Source organism: Phyllobates terribilis, unplaced genomic scaffold (genome assembly GCF_046119375.1).
Source record: "Phyllobates terribilis strain yellow unplaced genomic scaffold, ASM4611937v1 Scaffold_5__5_contigs__length_657084704, whole genome shotgun sequence".
In the NCBI taxonomy this organism is placed as follows: Eukaryota; Metazoa; Chordata; class Amphibia; order Anura; family Dendrobatidae; genus Phyllobates; species Phyllobates terribilis.
Genome location: NW_027362765.1, coordinates 159,735,578 through 159,753,981, shown reverse-complemented (window position 1 = coordinate 159,753,981; position 18,404 = coordinate 159,735,578). Strand labels below are relative to the sequence as shown.

At 40.9% G+C, this 18,404-nt stretch overlaps 1 protein-coding gene across 1 annotated transcript in view; it reads left to right on the top strand.

Moving 5' to 3' along the window:
* The window catches only part of LOC141271502 (NXPE family member 4-like), a 136,249-nt gene extending 119,492 nt beyond the window's left edge, over window positions 1-16,757 (top strand). Inside the window, exons 4-5 of the mRNA XM_073681565.1 lie at window positions 12,394-12,612; window positions 16,222-16,757. Coding sequence (XP_073537666.1) covers window positions 12,394-12,612; window positions 16,222-16,757 — 755 coding nt within the window. The remainder of the gene's footprint in view (window positions 1-12,393; window positions 12,613-16,221) is intronic.
* Window positions 16,758-18,404: the final 1,647 nt, after the last annotated feature.

Here is an 18,404-nt window from a genome sequence, read left to right as displayed (position 1 = left end):
TTTCGCCTTCATATTAATGCAGGGGTTAATCTGCTCAGTTGTGAGCTCCTGGAAGCTTCCCGTCATTTAGGCTTTCAGCAGATTTGTCCCATGCATCTCCCCTACTGTGTAACTCTGTACCCCAACACATCAGACTGTCGCCTACCATGGAAACCTTGAAATGAAGATCCACTTCTTCTGACAAGCGCACTACCCTGACCTACTGTATCCTCACCTATCCCTTGTAGATTGTTTGTGCGACCTCGCTGGCAGGGTCCTCTCTCCTCTTGTAGCAATCGGTGACCCCTTTTCATAAGTAAAGTGCCACGGAATAAATGTCGCTGTCATAATAATAATAATTACAGTACTTGTACTCTGGGACAATTGATGGCACTTTCCTGTTGTCTATCTCTAATCTGATGTGTTTTGGCAGCTTTTTGGTCCATTTGAAGGTGTTGTGTATGCGTTTGTTTTTGCCCCCATTGAATCTTATGCTGTTCGGCAATGTTCGACGAATATTCGACAAAATAAAATTGGTGAATATTTGCAAATTCGGCGAACGTAACCAAACCAAATATTGAAATATTCGCTCATCTCTAGTCTAGACCCATGCTACAAGGAGAAATTTCTTTCTCTTATTCCCGCAGCGGACATGTCTAATAAAATGGTGCAGTACCAGAAGGCCCTTGTTGCGGAATTATTAGAAAAAAATCCCATCTGAAAACGCTGGTGGCAGAGTCCACAGTTCGTTGGACAACCAAGGAGTACAGGCGAGAGACACAAATACTATCCAGCAGAGGCAGGGGAACACTGTCAAAGGTCTGGGAGAGCTTTCTCAGCCCCTGATGCACAGGGTACTCTCACAAGGAGGGATTATTTTACGAAGATGCTGAAGGAGTACCTTGCCTACCGTACCAACATCCTCCGTGATTCCCCTGTGCCTTATAATTATTGGGTATCCAAGCTGGACACATGGCATGAACTGGCTCTCTACGCCTTGGAGGTTCTGGCCTGCCCTGCCGCTAGCGTTTTGTTGGAGCGGGGTTTTAGTGCCGCTGGGGGAATTATAACTGATAGGCGCATCCGCCTGTCAACTGAAAAAGCAGACAGGCTGATTCTTATAAAAATGAACAAGGGCTGTATAGGGCTGGATTGGGCCAGACTTCTCAACACCATCAAATGATAGCAGCAGAACATAAACTCAAATCCAGTGTCTTTTTTTTGTGAGCTCTATTCCCATGCACCTCTTCACACCCAGACATGGGTATACACTTCCTGATTTTGACTATCTGTTGTTGTCCTCCTCCTTCTCCTCATCCTCAACCTCCACCATCATATCACCAGGATGACCGTGATGCAACACCCACATAATTTTTTTAAGGGTGTTTATGATGCCCGTAGGAAATATTTGTTATACAGTATGCTCATGTATACCCCCCAGGGGTAAATGTTTTTCGGCCCATGTGCATGGGCATTACAAGTATCGGAGACCTGCTACTTTATAATGGGAACATTTTTTAAATGAGGCCCTCCTCTACATCTCTTCCAAGTGGCATTGGAGGGCGTCCAAATTTTTGCCAGCCGTTGCAGTCACTGCATACGTAAGAGCAGTATAGGAGAGCCACTCCTTTATAATGGGAACATTTTTTTAATGAGGCCTTCCTCTCTGTCTCTTCCAAGGGGCACCTACACCTTGACACCGATATTCTCGTCCCCTGTAAAAAAAAAAAAACACCATATAGTCACCTTACAGCTAGTCCCTGAAACCATTGTCCTCTGCAATAAAGGTAAAAAAATAAATCATCCTCATCCTTACCTGTCCGCCGTAGTCTATATACCGAGTGTCCCACGATGATCTCACCGATAACACAGCCACAGCTGGAGATGTGACTGTCCTATCAGGCAGCAGGCGATTCACTAACAGGAGCGCTATGTTTCCCGCAGTGTATCGCGGGAAGCTGCCAGCATTCAAGTCACTGGAGTTCAAACAGCTGAGGATCAGTTGAGAACTCTGGGACCTGACTTCCGGTATTAGTGCTGTATGGGATCTTCAGCTGTTTGAACTCAAGTGACTTCAGCCCCAGCAGCACACCGATGTACACTGACAGGAGTGATTACACGGTATTGAAAAACCGTCTAAAACCGCATTACAAGGTCAGTAATGGGGGCGTCTTATAGAGCTAAGCAAACAGCTATGAGCTGTTATTAATAGCCAGGGAACATTTTTTGCTAATGGCCTCCTCCCAGGCTAGTAATATCAGCCCCCAGCTGTCAGCTTTCCCTCTGCTGGTTATGAAAATTATGCTGGAGCCCATGCTATTTTTTTTAATTTAATTCTTTATTTTATTTAATTTATAAAAAATCTCATGCCCACTGTGCTTGTTTTTTTTTCATGCTGCATGAACTCACCTGCAGCATATCAATTTGTCAATTTCTGTAGCGGAGACTGAACTCTCCGCTGCAGATTTTGACTGATAGAAATGTCATTACATGTGGTGAATCCGCATTTACTGACAAAACAAGTGCAGTATTAGAAAGCAGCATTTTGGACGCAGCAAAAATACTCACCCCTGGTCCAATGGTAATCCAAGGGTTAGGGTATGTGCACACGATCCGGACAAGCAGCGCTTTGGACGCAGTGTACTTTATGCTGTCCAAAGTGCTGCGTTCTATTGAACGCAGGTGAATCCACGTGTGTTCATTGAACCATTCAATATATTGTACTGATCAGATTTCTCTTGCGGAAACTAGCGACTCCGCAAGAGAAATTGACATGGTGCGGTCTTGAAAGACGCGCCGCACGTCCGTGTCCGCGCGTGATCCGCAGGCACAGATGAACGCATAGTGGACATGGTATTTCTAAAAATCCATCCACTATGCTGTAACATCTGGCACTGCGGGTTTGACGTTGCATAAGCACACAGCGCCAAACTCGCAGCAGCTCCTGCATATACCCTTAAAGCGATGTCCCACGTTTCTTTTTTCAACTATTTTTATTTAGCTCCAAAAACATTCATTGCTGTACAAAAACGCATCCAAAAATGCATCAAAAACTCTGCAGCAAAGTGAATGAGAAACGTGAAGTGTCATGCACACGTTGAGTATTTTTTGACTTGCAGATTTCATGCAGAAAATAATCATCAGCTTGTCAATTCTATGTGTGGTTTTGACGCATTTTTTACCCATTGAATGCACTGAAAAAAAACGCAGGCAAAACACACCAAAAGCCAAAATAGAAAATAATCTTCAGCATGTCAATTCCCTGTGCATTGAATGCACTGAAAAAAGGCATCAAAATCAAGACAAAAAATGCGACAAAATCACAGCAAAACCGCAGCAAAAACATGTATCAAAATCACAACAAAATGTCGTCAAAATCGCAGCAATATCGAGGCAAAAATGCAGGCAGTAACATGCATCAAAATCGAGGTAAAATTGTGGCAAAAATGCAGGCAATTAAATGAATAAAAATCTCGGTAAAACCACAGCAAAACGCAGGCAATAGCATAAATTGCGGTAAAATTGTGGCAAAAATGCAGGAAATAACACTCATCAAAATCGCTGTAAAATCACGGCAAAAAAGCAGGCATCAACATGCATCAAAATCGAGGCAAAACGCAGGCAATAACACGCATCAACATCGCGGTAAAATCATGACAAAAATGCAGGCAATAAATGCATCAAAATCATGGTGAAAACACAGCAAAAATGCCGGCAATAACGCATCAAAATTGTGGCCAAAATGCAGGAAATAACACACATCAAAATCGCGGTAAAATCGTGGCAAAATGCAGGCAATAAAATGCATCAAAATCTCAGTAAAATGACACCAAAAACACATGAAATAATACGCATCAAAATTGCAGCAAAATCGTACTTAAAGTTCAGTGAAAAAAAAAAATCTCGGCAGGTTTTGGCACAAAAAATGCTGGAAAAACGCAGAAAAATCTGACACCTGTGTTTTTGGTGCTTTTTTCCAGCTGTTTTTCACCACGCATTAAATCCAATGGGTGAAAAAAGCTGGAAGAAGTGACATGTTCCCACATTGCATTTTTTCAGCATTTTTTTAAGCTTTTTTATGCTAATTTTCTGCTGCGTTTTACAGTACCAGCAAAGTCTGAGATTCCAGAAATCTCATGCACACATCTTGTTCTTTTTTATCAGGTTTTTGCTTTTTTTTTTGCAGAATAGGGCTATGTTCACACATTGCGTTTTTGTATCGATTTTACCGTGATATTGATGCATTTTATTGCCTGCGGTTTTGCAGTGATTTTGTCATGTTTTTTGTCGCAATTTTGATGTACTTTTTGCCTGCGTTTTTGCCACGATTTTACCGCAATTTTGATGTGTTATTGCTTGCGTTTTTTCAGCGATTTTGCCACGATTTTGATGCATGTTATTGCCTGCGTTTTTGCCGCAATTTTACTGAGATTTTGATGCATTTTATTGCCTGCGTTTTTGCCACGATTTTACCGCATTTTTGATGCGTGTTATTGCCTGCGTTTATGCCTCCGAGTTTACCCCAATTTTACAGTGATTTTGATCATTTTTATTGACTGCGTTTTTGCCGCTATTTTACCATGATTTTGAGGCATTTAATTGCCTGCATTTTTGGCGCGATTTTGGCTTGTTTTTGTCTTGCTTTTGATGCATTTTTTCAGTGCATTCAATGCACAGAGAATTGACATGTTGATGATTATTTTCTATTTAAGCTTTTGGTGTGTTTTGCCTGTGTTTTCTATCCATTGAATACACTGAAAAAAACGCAGGCAAAAAATGCGGCAAAAATGCACAGAGAATTGACATGTTGATGATTATTTTCTGCACCAAATCTGCAAGTCAAAAAATACTCAACGTGTGCATGACGCTTCATGTTTCTCATTCACTTTTTTGCAGAGTTTTTGATGTGTTTTTGTACAGCAATGAATGTTTTTTGGAGCTAAATAAAGATATTTGAAAAAAGAAACGTAAAGATAACAGAGGGGAATGGGGTAAAGGAATAGTCAGCTCACCAAGCGTTGATTAGCTCTCTTCATCTGTTAGGCAGCGCATGGAGCCATCCCAATCTCAGACGTAGAGACGAAGAGCAGAAAAATAAGAAAATCCTCCAGCGATAGGCAAAAAATATAAAAGAGTGAAGTTTATTGATCACAATAAAAACTGTAGTAGCAGGTCACCAAATGAGATCCAATAGACACAGAAAAAACAGACCAACTAGTTTCAGCTTAACGCCTTAATCATGGTATTATCGCTGGGATTGCATCGCTTTAAATGTATGTGCACATGATAAGGAGCTGCTGAGGGTTTGATGCTGCGTGCTTATGCAACGTCAAACCGCAGTGCCAGATGTTACAGCATAGTGGATGGGATTTTTAGAAATACCATGTCCACTATGCGTTCATCTGTGCCTGCGGATCACCCGCGGACATGGACATGCAGCGCGTCTTTCAAGACCGCACCATGTCAATTTCTCTTGCGGAGTCGCTAGTTTCCGCAAGAGAAATCTGATCAGTGCAATGTATTGAATGCGGTGAATTCGCAGGGTTCAATGAACACATGCGGATTCACCTGCGTTCAATAGAACGTAGTACTTTGGACACAGCATAAAGTATACTCCGTCCAAAGCGCTGCTTGTCCGGATCGTGTGCACATACCCTAACCTTGGATTACCGTTGGACCAGGAGTGAGAATTTTCGCTGCGTCCAAAATGCTGCATTCTAATGAAAAAAACAAGCACAATGGGCATGGGATTTCTTATAAATGAAATAAAATGAAGAAATAACTAAAAAAAATTGCATGGGCAAAGGTGTCACTTTCGTAACCAGCAGAGGGTATGCCGACTGCTGGGGGCTGATATTACTAGCCAGGAAGGGGGCCATTAGCCAAAAATGTTCCCTGGCTATTAATAACAGCTCACCGCTTTTTGCTTAGCCTTTACTGGCTAGATTACAGGGGGACCCCAGAAAAAAATTGACGTAGGATCCCCCTAAAAAATCTAACCAACAAAGATTAAACAGACAGCTGTGAGCTGATATTAATAGCCAGGGAAGGGGCCATGGATCCTGGCCCCCTCCACGGCTAATAATATCAGTCCTCAGCTGCCCCAGAAACAGCACTTCCATAAGATTTGCCAATTCTGGCCCTTAGCCTCACTCTTCCCATTGCCATGTAGCGGTGGCGAGTGGGGTAATAGGGTGGGTTACATGTCAGTCTTGTATTGGAGGCTGACATGAAGCCCAGGTTAGTAATGGAGAGGCATCTATAACACACCCCCATTACTAACCCCGTAGTAAGGTTTTAGACATTTTTTCAATACAGACACGGCCAGAATAAAGTATTTTATTTAAATAAAATTCCACATGGTTTTAAAAATTTATTTAAAAATAAAAAAATCCCTGAAGCTCTTGTCTCCTGTAAGAAACCAAAAATAAAAAACAACCATATCCCTCACCTGTCCACCGTCATGATTTAATCCGAGTGTCGACATCAGCAATCACGGATGTGACTGCTGTAGAAAACAGCACTGTATACACTGACAGGAGTGTAATCACTCCTGTCAGTGTACATCGCTCTGCTGCTGGGGCTGAAGTCACTTGAGTTCAAACAGCTGAAGAACAGCTGAGAGCTCCAGGACCTCACTTACGGCATTAGTGCTGCATGGGAAAATTCCCACACAGCACTAATGCCATAAGTCTGGTCCAGGAGCTCTCAGCTAATTTTCAGCTGTTTGAACTCCAGTGACATGAGTTCCGGCAGCATCTCGCGATGCACTGTGGGAGCCATAGCACTCCTGTCAGTATATCGCCGGCTGCCTGACAGGACGGTCACATCTATGGATGTGGCTGTGCTATCAAGGAGATCGTCGTGGGACACTCGGTATATGAACTACGGCGGACCGGTGAGGATGAGATTTGTTTATTATTTTACCTTTATTGCAGGGAACAATGGCTTCAGGGACTAGCTATAAGGTGAGTATATGTTTGTTTTTTGTCTTTTACAGGGGACAAGAACTTCTGGGTCAAAGTGTAGGTAAGTGGTAGGTGAGTATCATGTGTTTATTATTTTTATTTAAATATTTATTTATTTAAACTTTTTTCTTTACTTGCACTTTCACTGTGCAAGTGCGCTGATGAGAGATTAGTTCTCCCATTAGCGGCACTTGTGTACAGTGACAGAAGGTGCCAGATGATGGGGTTAGTAGTCCCATCAGCCGGCGCCTGTGACCTGTGGTAAACTTTTTGCTGTGGGATCACACTGAAACCTGTCAGTATGATCCCGCAGCACTGTGACTGGCAGTAGTGATATTACCGCCGGTCACAGCCTCTTATTCCCATGCTGTCACGCAGATGACAACGTAGGAAACCAGGGATATTCGTGTTCGGGGTCGACTTTTGCGCTAAAGCGCGATAATCTGAATGTGCCATATTTGTGCCAAATTTGAAACTTGCAATTGTTCACCGAACATATTCGCTCACCTCTAGTGGTGAGTTCTCCTTCAATGGAAGCCTTCAAACAGCTGGACAGACATCTGTCTCAGATGATTTTGTGAATCCTGCATTGAGCAGGGATTTGGACATTATGACCCTGGAGGTCCCTTCCAACTGTAACATTCTATGATTCACTGCATTCAATTTGTGTGCTGGCTGAATGCATTCATTTTGTCCTTCCTGACTGCATTCACTTTTTGTGCTGGCTGACTGCATTCAGAGCATTCACTTTTTATGCAGGCTGACTGCATCCATTTTATGCTGGTTGACTGCATTCACTTTTTGTCTTTCTGACTGCATTCACTTTTTGTGCTGGCTGACTGCATCAATTTTGTGCTGGTCGACTGCATTTAGTTTTTGTGCTGGCTGAATGCATTCACGTCTTGTGCTGACTGATTCACTTTTTGTGTTGGCTGACTGTGTTCACTCGGTTTCAAAGATGGCACCTTGTGCTGGCGCTGGCTCCACTGCTAAGCCCTAGCTGCGTCCATCAAAACTAGAAGATAGCACTAGCTCCCTGTGCTTGCTCCATCCACTATGCTAAGCACTGGCTGTGAAAAAAAACAAAAAAAACCTGGGAGTCTGAACTGAAATGTAAATTGATGTGCATGCAAAATGTAAATGCATGTTCACACGAAGGCCACTAGACAGAGAAAAAACAAAAACAAGCAAGATACCCAAATAACTGGAAGTAAATGGATAAATCACACAGTGCAAAAATAATGATAAATAATAAAGGGTATTTAGTTAACATAATTTTGATCAAAATAATGTAAAAGCCATCCCACCATGTCACGGTAATCCTTATGGGACAGTCCTAACTCTAATAATAAAACCTTACCATTTGTCAAGTGACATACATATGGATAAGGGCAGAGAGACTGAACCCGTAGTAGAGGCATAGACCTAAGAGGCAGAATGAACCTTTCAGCTCAGACAAAGGGCGGCCACACCCTTAACCGGTTCCCGACCGCCCACTGTAGATAAACGTCCGCGCTGCCTGGGCTCTGTGCAGCGCCGACGTTTAAAAACGGTGGGTGGTCTCGCAGTGCTCAGGACCCCCAGGGTCCTGCAAGCACTGCGATTCCGGTGCAGAGCGTTAGCTCTGACAGGGTACATCATCGGGACCTGATTAGATCAGGTCCCAGTGATGTTAACCCTTTGCTGTCTTCTATATGCTGCGATCTATAGTGATCGCGGCATATAGGAGACAGCAGGAAGAGAGGGGGTCGTCTTACTTACCTTCGAAGAACTCCGTTTCGTTTGAGGACCTGGGGTTGCTATGGCAGCTGGAGGTCACATGACCGCCTCCAGCTCTGCCATATATGGTGTCCTTCCTGTCTGGCTTCAGCCTGTATGTAGCTGATGCCAGACAGGAAACTGACTGAAACAGTCAGTGAAGATCTCATGTAATGTAATATATGTCTATTACATTACATGAGATCAGTGATCAGAAAAATAAAAATTAATGTCCCATACAGGGACTAAGTAAAAATGTAAAAAAAAGTAAAAAAAAAGTTTTTAAACTATTAAAAAAAAAAAATCACAAAATAAATAAAAATAAATAAATAAAATATTAAACCAATAAATCCGTATATTATTACAAAACCCAAAAAAGTACACATATTTGGTATCACCGCGTCCGAAACAACCCGAGCTATAAAACTGTCACACTAATTAACTCCTTCTGTGCACACCGTAATAAAAATAAATAAAAAACGGAGCAAAAAAATATGCTTTTTCATCATATCGCCATACAAAAAATGGAAAAAAATGCGATCAAAAAGCAGAATAGAAATAAAAATGGTACCACTGAAAACTTCATCTTGTTCCGCAAAAAAAAGCCGCCATACAGCTCCATCAGCCGAAAAATAAAAAAGTTATAGCGCTCAGATTAAAGCAATGCAAAAAAAATATTTTTTTTCTATAAAATTGTTTTATTGTGTAAAAGCGCCAAAACATAAAAAAAATACAGTAAGTGTAGTATCGCTGTAAACGTACTGACCCGAAGAATAACACTGCCTGATCACTTTTACCACACGCAGAACGGCATAAAAAAAACCTCAAAAAACAATTCCTGAAGTGTTTGTTTTTGTTAACTTTACCTCCCAAAAAACGGAATAGAAAGCGATCAAAAAATGTCACGTACCCAAAAATGGTTCCAATAAAAATGTCAACTCGTCCCTCAAAAAACAAGCCGTCACATGACTCTATCGGCCGAAATATGGAAAAATTATAGCTCTCAAAATATGGTGATGCAAAAACTAGATTTTGCAAAAAAAAGCGTATTTTAGTGTGTGACAGCTGTCAGTCATAAAAACCCGATATAAATCTGGTATCTCTGTAATCGCACCGACCCGAAGAATAAAGTAATCTAATCAGTTATATCACACTAGGAATGGCATAAAAAATAAATAAAACAAATATTATTCACCTGCTACTGATTTGTTTATTATGTCTCCCAAAGATCCCAGTAAGGCTCTGCTCACATTTATCCTGTGCTCTGCGCTGAGCACTTACACCAGAGTTTCCGTGTAAATCTCTGAAATACGTGATTCAGCCAGGACCCATGATGGAAGATTCCCTGTAATGAGGCAGATATAGGCCACTGTGGACGCCGTCTAGCCTGGGATCCCACGGTGTCATTTGTTTTAGGCGTGCATAAAAGTGCGGTTGGCCACAGTTTTGTGCACTTCTGAAAAAAAGGACACCACTAAACAGAGGCCAGACGGAGTCCAGAGTAACTCTGCTGCCTCATTACAGTGAATGGATCCCGCAGGGGTTTCATCTGAATTACATCACTTGGAAATTTAGATGGAAACCCCGATGTAAGTGCTCAGCCTAGAGCGCCGGATAAATGTTACGTAAAATGTTCCCAATAAAAGCTTCAACTCAGTCCTCAAAAAAAGCAAGTCCCCACTCAGGTCCATCATCTGTTAAAAATATAAGGGACTTCCAAGTTACTGGTAGCAGAAAGGCTCTGGAAAAGCAAAATGGTCCTTGCCCCCCAAAAAGAAATTCAGAAAATTTTGTGCTCCCAAATCCAAATGCCTATTCTACAATAATTTGTTCTCCAATTGTCAAATAGCACTCCTTCCCCCTCAAATCTCACCGTATGGCTAAGTGGTACGATACAGCCACATATGGGGTATTAACACTTTTAGAAGAAATTGTGTGACACATTTCGGCACCATTTTTACCCATTGCCCTGTGTGAAAATGTAAAATCTGAGGGTAAAACATTTTTTTGTGGTAAAAATATAATTATGCTTTTTTTCACTGCCCAATGGTATAAATTAAAAAATTAAAAAATGCTCACTACTTCCCTAGATGAATTCCTTGAGAGGTGTAGTTTACAAAATGGGGTCACTTGTGGGGGTTTCTGCTGTTTTGGCATGTCAGCGACTCTTCAAATGTGACATGGTGTCTGCTGCCTATCCCAGCCAACATAGCGCTTCTTTCTCTTCCGAACCCTGCCGTACACCAAAGCAGTGGTTTTCCCCCACATATGGGGTATCGGCGTACTCAGGAGAAATTGTACAACAAATTTTATGGTGCAATTTATCCTGTTACCCTTATGATAATGCAAAATTAGGGAATGAAAAACATTTTTTATGGGAAAAATGTGAAAATTTTATTTTTACGGCTCAATATTATAAACTTCTGTGAAGCACCTTGGGGTTCAAGGTGCTCACCACACATCTAGATAAGTTCCCTAAGGGGTCTAGTTTCCAAAATGGTGTCACTTGTGGGGGGTTTCCACTGTTTAGGCACATCAGGAGCTCTCCAAACGCAACATAGCGTCTGCTAATTATTCAGACAAATTTTACATTCAAAAAGTCTAATGGCGCTCCTTCCCTTCCGAACCCTGCCGTGCGCCCAAACAGTGGTTTTCCCTCACATATGGGGTATCAGCACGCTCAAGAGAAATTGCACAAAAAAATTTGGGGTCCATTTTTTCATGTTACCCCTGTGAAAATAAAAAAAATTGGGTCTAAAGTAACATTTTTGTGAAAAAAGTTAAATGTTAATTTTTTTCTTCCACATTCCAAAAATTCCTGTGAAGCACCTGAAGGGTTAATAAAGTTCTTGAATGTGGTTTTGAGCACCTTGAGGGGTGCAGTTTTTAGAATGGTGTCACTTTTGGGTATTTTCTGTCATAAAGACCCCTCAAAGTGACTTCAAATATGATGTGGTCCCTAAAAAAATGTTTTTGTAAATTTTGTTGGAAAAATGAGAAATTGCTGGTCAACTTTTAACCCTTATAGCTCCCTAACAAAAAAAAATTTTGGTTCCAAAATTGTGCTGATGTAAAGTAAACATGTGGGAAATGTTATTTATTAACTATTTTGTGTGACATATCTCTCTTATTTAAGGGCATGAAAATTCAAAGTTTGAAAATTGCAAAATTTTCAAAATTTTCGCCAAATTTCTGATTTTTTCACAAATAAACACAAGTTATATCGAAGAAATTTTACCACTATCATGAAGTACAATATGTCACGAAAAAACAATCTCAGAATCAGGGGAATACGTTGAAGCGTTCCAGAGTAATTACTTCATAAAGTGACAGTGGTCAGAATTGAAAAAATTGGCCTGGTCACGAAGGCAAAAACAGGCTCTGGCGCAAAGTGGTTAAATGCACTAAAGCACTGGCTGTGTTAACGAAGAACACAGCCAGTACTTAGTAGAAAGGGTAGTATCAGCACAGGGGCCGAGTGTTATCTTTGATTTTGAGCCCAGGAGCACAATTGCACACTGCTCTTACTGGTTCTTCATATGGGTATCCAAGTGAAGGTTTTCAGCCCCCCTCTGTCAGTAGTTAAACCAGCCCCTTATATATGCATGCTAATATATATGTATTTGATTGAGCTCAAAGAGGATGATGATTATTTTCCATTGAAGTTTTTTCCTTGTCATTCTTTCAGCTTCCACTCAATTGCCTCTAGAACAATGTAAGATTGGAATAGAGTCTCCATTTCCCAGTGGTTTTGCACTAGAAAATAGCTGGAAACCTGTATTTTGCAGCATTTCCAACTTCACTAACCAAGAGCAGAGGTACAATTGTTTAAATGACAAAATGATCTACTTCATGGGAGACTCAACCGTACGACAGTGGTTTACATCTCTAGTACAAATTTTTACAGGTAAGAAAACGCAGATGGATGGATAAAGAATTACATCATAATCAAAATTGGCAAATAAGATGTACAATTTGAATAACCCATAATCTAAAGAGGTCTTCTCAAGTGAAAGGTCCCTTTCACACAGAGACTAGCTCAAAGATATTATGATGTCGTTGGGCCCAGTGATCAAAAGAGGCACCAAGAATACCAAGTTGAGGATGCCAGCTGCAGAAATGAATACTGCTTTGGCCTGGCTACCATGAATGACTGGATTGGACCCTGGAACAGAACAGGATTAATATTTTGGCTCAACTCTATCTCCCATCCCTAAATGTAAACCTTACTGAGAGTTTTTATTGCTATATCTGGAAGAGCCTAGATTCACCCACAGTCCCTTACCACCAAAGCATGTGTTATTTCTAAGACCTTGAAGAACCTTCTGGCATGTAGGATTTATAGATCAATTTCCAATATGAATATTGATATGATGTTGTACTCGAAGTTCATTGCAAATCATCTTCAAATCTTTGTCCCTCCCTTTATTTGTCCACAGACACTAAGTGGTGTTAATGCCCAAGCATAAAGAAAGATATAACATCTTAAAAACATTAATATCCTATGCCAAGAACAGGAGTCCCACTGTGCCTTTACTCAGCTGATGCTGAAAAGCCCTCTGACTGGGTGCAGTAGGACATTGAATAGTTTTGGAGCATGCAGGCTTTGAATGTACCAAAATTGTCCACGTTATGGAAGTTCACATTTCTCCCTCTGCAGAAATGAGAATGATTTATCTATTTTAGTACTAAAGCAATAAAGACTTTGTTTCTTTATATCAACTTTTCCTTTTTATCTCTAAAACGTAAAACAATGTATACATCCATTTTCATTTTTCAGAAATCAAACTTACATAAAGGATCAACACAACAGTGTATGTACAATATTTCAGACATAGTATGGTATAGATGAGTTGTAAATTTGTGGCGCCCCTGAGGGTTCGGTCGCCACAGAGGTACTGCATCTCACCCAGAGGTGTGGTATCTCACTCTCAGGTAAGGAAGGAGTACAGCTCGGGACCCTAATACCTGCATCCAACACATACCCGCAGTAGGGGCAGGGCGAGATTGCTCCTGAAGGAGAGCACAGTCCCGGGTCCCTAGCTGAGGTGAGGAGCTATGTAGTGGGTGTGGGTGGAGGAAGTAGCTTAGGGGAGCACATGAGAGAAAGGTATAAATAGAGAACCCATCTTGTTTAGTTCAGTTCAGTCTAGTCCAGTCCTGTGAGAACAGTCTACAGTGAGAGGAGTGGAGCAGGGCTCTGCAGGAGCTCTGCTCAGGCAGAGGGCCTGAGGAGAGGCCCAGGACTGAAGGAGAAGGAGAGAGAGGAGCAGGAAGGGTTCCAGGAACAAGGAAGGGACCCCAGGGGTACGGGCAGTGCTGGAGGCCACCCGTACGCCCGAATCTACCAGGTGGTGGAGGGGTCAGGCCACACAAAGGGGACCTGTCCCTCAACTAGCAGAGCACTCTATGTCTCAACTAGAAACCGGAGGCTACAGTATTTCAAGTCCTGCAGCCAACAGTCCATATCAGTCTCACCAAGAAGGTAGCTATAGAGGACCCAGGGGACGGAACAGACGTCGCCCGACAAGGCCCGCAGGTACTGGATTGGGACAGTAGGTATGAGGTGCAGGGAGACGGCCAGAGAGAGGACACAGAAGGGGGTCCCGCTAAGTACTCCGGAGATATCTGAGGCTGGACTGAACCCCTCCCTGAGTAAACGCAGCACGATGAGGGAAGTTACGCTGGTACCTGTAACTTGGACTGCAATAGCCATGAGTAAAGGCCCTGAGGACTGCACTCCATTGTCCATCAAACCCTGCACTACAACGCCCTGCACAACCTATTACATCTACACTGCCCTGGAGCTAAGCTCTACCTGTGGAGAGCTGAACCAACCCTGCTGCACTAATACCAGCTCCAGAGGACCTGCTCCGCAGCGGCGGCTCCCCTTAGCCCCATACCACAGGTGGCGTCACGAACTTTGTACATAAATCCCCTGTAAATAATTCCCTTCTGAATGACCGCCCTGGGTCACGGACCGGGTCACCACCACTGTGACATCTCCCCTGGCAACGACCAGCCCAGCACTGAGTACTCCACGGCCCAGGGGGCGCGTCAAATTTCATTACAAATGGGAACAATCAGAGACGGTGGATCCAAATAAGCATACATGAGCGTCGTTTTGAGGGTCCAACTTTTGTTTCCAAGCACATGTGCAGGACCAGACAATTTTGACCCTTTTGTCAAGTGAAAGAAACAAATAAAGAAAATAGTGTACTTCATCATCAATGTATTTTCCTGTGGGGTATTCAACCATTCTTCTTCTTTTCTTTGCTTATGCCTACGCTTTGCATGATTTCAGCACACTTGGACTGAGAACTTAGGACACCGGGAGCAGCATCTTCCATTCAAACTATATCTCACATATGCCAGTGGTGTTGTGTTCATTGTAGCACAATCCCCGCAAGGTCAGCACCTTTCTTATTCCAGTTTATTCTCAGCCCTTACATACTTACACTATGTGCACCATTTTCTGGTTACTCCACTTGCTTATCGAATCTTACCATTGTATATAGACATGATATTTCTTCCTCCCTCCACTATCCTCCCCCTTTATCCCAGGTTTTTTTTATTTTACTTGCATATTTCTTTGTTTGTGTTTACTTCTTTTGTTCTAGCTTTGCAAAATGTGCAAGTTTTTGTCTTTGGTTAGTAAAACTGCTTTAACTATGAAAAATGAAATTTCCAACTAGAGGTGAGCAAATCTTTTGAAATTCAAATTTGCCACAATTTTTTTTTATTTTCAGTGTGCACCAAATCCATTTCTTGTGAATTGCAAATACTGCAAAACTCCCATTTGCCCTATAAAGACATATACAGTATAACACTCTGCTGTCTCCTTGGTCTGCACTGAACTCATTTCAAGCTCTTTAATACAAACACAGCTGTAGTCAAAGTATCTGTTAAAATGTCCTCAACAAATATGGCTATGGGTAAATGTATGTTAGTTGATGGTAACCAACAGCCTGTTCCTCACACCTTAATCTTCTTTACTGCTGTGCTGTCAGATACAATCCATACAATTTGTTCAGTATTTTATGGCTTTCTTTCCCTACATCTTTGGTTAAGCTGTGAGCCGTGTCATCTTCTAACTATCCAGATAAATCACGTAATGGCTGCTGCATTCCCTGCTTCTACTTTAGTAATGGCTATGATAGTCTCTACTGATTGGCTGTGCTATGCCATTAGATGTGATAATTGTTAGACATTAATTGAGATCCAATATTTTGTTTTGTGTTAAATGGTGGTTGGTATTTATTTAGCAATTTCTACCAATTTAAAAGCAAATTGTTCAAATTTACCAGGTCAAGCAAATTTCTTAAAATTCAAAATGAATTTGATTCACATTAAAATGATTTGTTCATCTCTAGAGCTAATTAATGTAATGATCCAGGCTGACATTTAAAAAAAAAAATTTCACCAGAGCTTTTGTAATTGAGACATGATTATGACTGTAGTATTACATGGTCATTAATAATTTCATGTATACTTTTTCTGTCTTTTTTTTACACAGGTCTTAAGACTTTTGATCTACATAGAGAAGGAATGGATACTTTGATGGTAGCAGTAGATCATACAAGAAATATTAATTTACAGTGGAAGATGCACAGTCATCCAATTGTTTCAAGTATCTTATACATGGTCAAAGATAATGCTTATGTTCATGAGCAGATAGATCGACTAGCAGGAGGTTCCAATTATGTCATTGTCATTTGTTTGGGTCAGCATTTCAGACTTTTCCCAGTCCAACTTTTTATTAGAAGAGTTATTCATGTACAAAAAGCTTTGATTCGTCTCTTCTTGAGGAGTCCCGATACCAAGGTTATCATCAAAACTGAAAATACAAGAAATGATGGTCTTGATTCAGAGAGATTCAGTGATTTCCATGCTTACATAAACAACCTGATTTTGAAAGATGTCTTCAGAAATCTTCCAGTTGCTGTGGTTGATGCTTGGGACATGACTATTGCTCACAATACACATGATGTTCATCCTCCAGAACATATAGTCAAGAGTCAGATAGATTTGTTCCTCACATATATTTGCTAATTTTATTAAAAAAAACAACAACATTTTTTTCTATTCTTGGCTCCTCCTACTTCCCATCTTCAATTTGGAAACCTAAATTTGAAACCTCTTGGTAGATGTGATGAGACATACTATAACCAGTTTAGCTGAGGTTGACATTGTACTGTTATTGCCCCTCCAAATACCCATGTAAATATTAACTTATAATATCAAATTACATAATTTTATTATCAAATACATGAAAATCTAAAACACAACAGACACAAGACAAATTAAAATCAAGAGTGAGAGAAAATGTGGCACCAAGAAGTTAAAGGATCATAACAATTGTAATAAATAGTGGTCTTATTGCATAATAAAAGATATTATAGATATCAGATAACACATGCGTACATTTAAATATCTCAACCAGTGTTCTGGTATAACATGGTATCTGGTGAGCAAATGGCATTAATGAGGTTGCTTCTTTGGAGAGAGAAATAAATGTCAGAGTGTGTGGTGGGGGGAAAAGAAGGCACCTAGTATAATATGACCATAGGTCTCTATGCAATTGCTGGCTTCTAATGGTTACTTGATTTTTTGAGGGCTGGTTATATTGTCATTATTTTTATGCAGCTCAATGTTTACCATGAATATATTATAACTAATGGATAATTTCCCTTTAGATATGTTATAATAATATGCCTTTTGAGGTGATTGAACTTATATATGTATTATCTGATATTTATTATATATTCATTGTGTAGTAGAAGCTCTATTTATTAATATTCTTCTGATCCATTAACTTCTTGGTACCATTTTTTGCCTCACCCTTGATCTTTTTTTTTTGCCTTCTGTCTGCTGTGTTTTAATGCTTAAAGGTGTAAGAGAATGAGAAGTCCTAATATTCTGAACAGTCATCTTGTTTAGAAGTTTGAGAACTGAGTTTTGCAGCCAATGAGATGCATATCCTGCGCGTCCTCGTCACAATGCAGCCATGAAATGATGTCAGTCCCATTAGCAGGTATAGTTAGTATACACAAAGGTTAATAGCAGCAGCTGCAGGTCATTGTGAGAGTAAATAAGTGGTGTTATAGGGTAGTAAATAATGTCCTTGTAATTGTGGTATGGAAATTAGGACAATACAGTTGTCAATATGTCGAGAATTATTAGGAAGCTGTCATTACTTAAGTAAGGACATGGGGATTTATGGATTTAATGGAGTTTGGGAAAAATACTTGTTGCATTATCACATTGTTTTTCTAAAATGCATGTCTTTCCCTGCAGTATGATGTTATCATGTATACGTCTTTTTCCGCAATATGTAGCTCCTTTGTTTAAGCTATGCATCAAAAGGCTCTGATACTGTTGTTCGTGGCCATTCTATCGCCAGTCTACAGGCAGTTTATCGCCAAGGCAGTCCATTGTCAAGGCCACACCATCGCCAGACCAGAGCCACACCAGGGCCAGACCATCGCCAGATATCCCAATGCTGTGTTGCTGGTCTAGACACCTGCGTGTGTCAAGTGTATTTTCCATGCCAGCTTACTGAACTGTTCTGCCGCGTACCTCTGAATAAACTTCATTCTCTGCACTGAAGAATTATCGACACCGTTTTCTCGGCTCTTCCAGCTCTCTGTAAGGGACTTTCTTACAAAAGGGCTTCTGTCACAATTTTTTAATTAATAA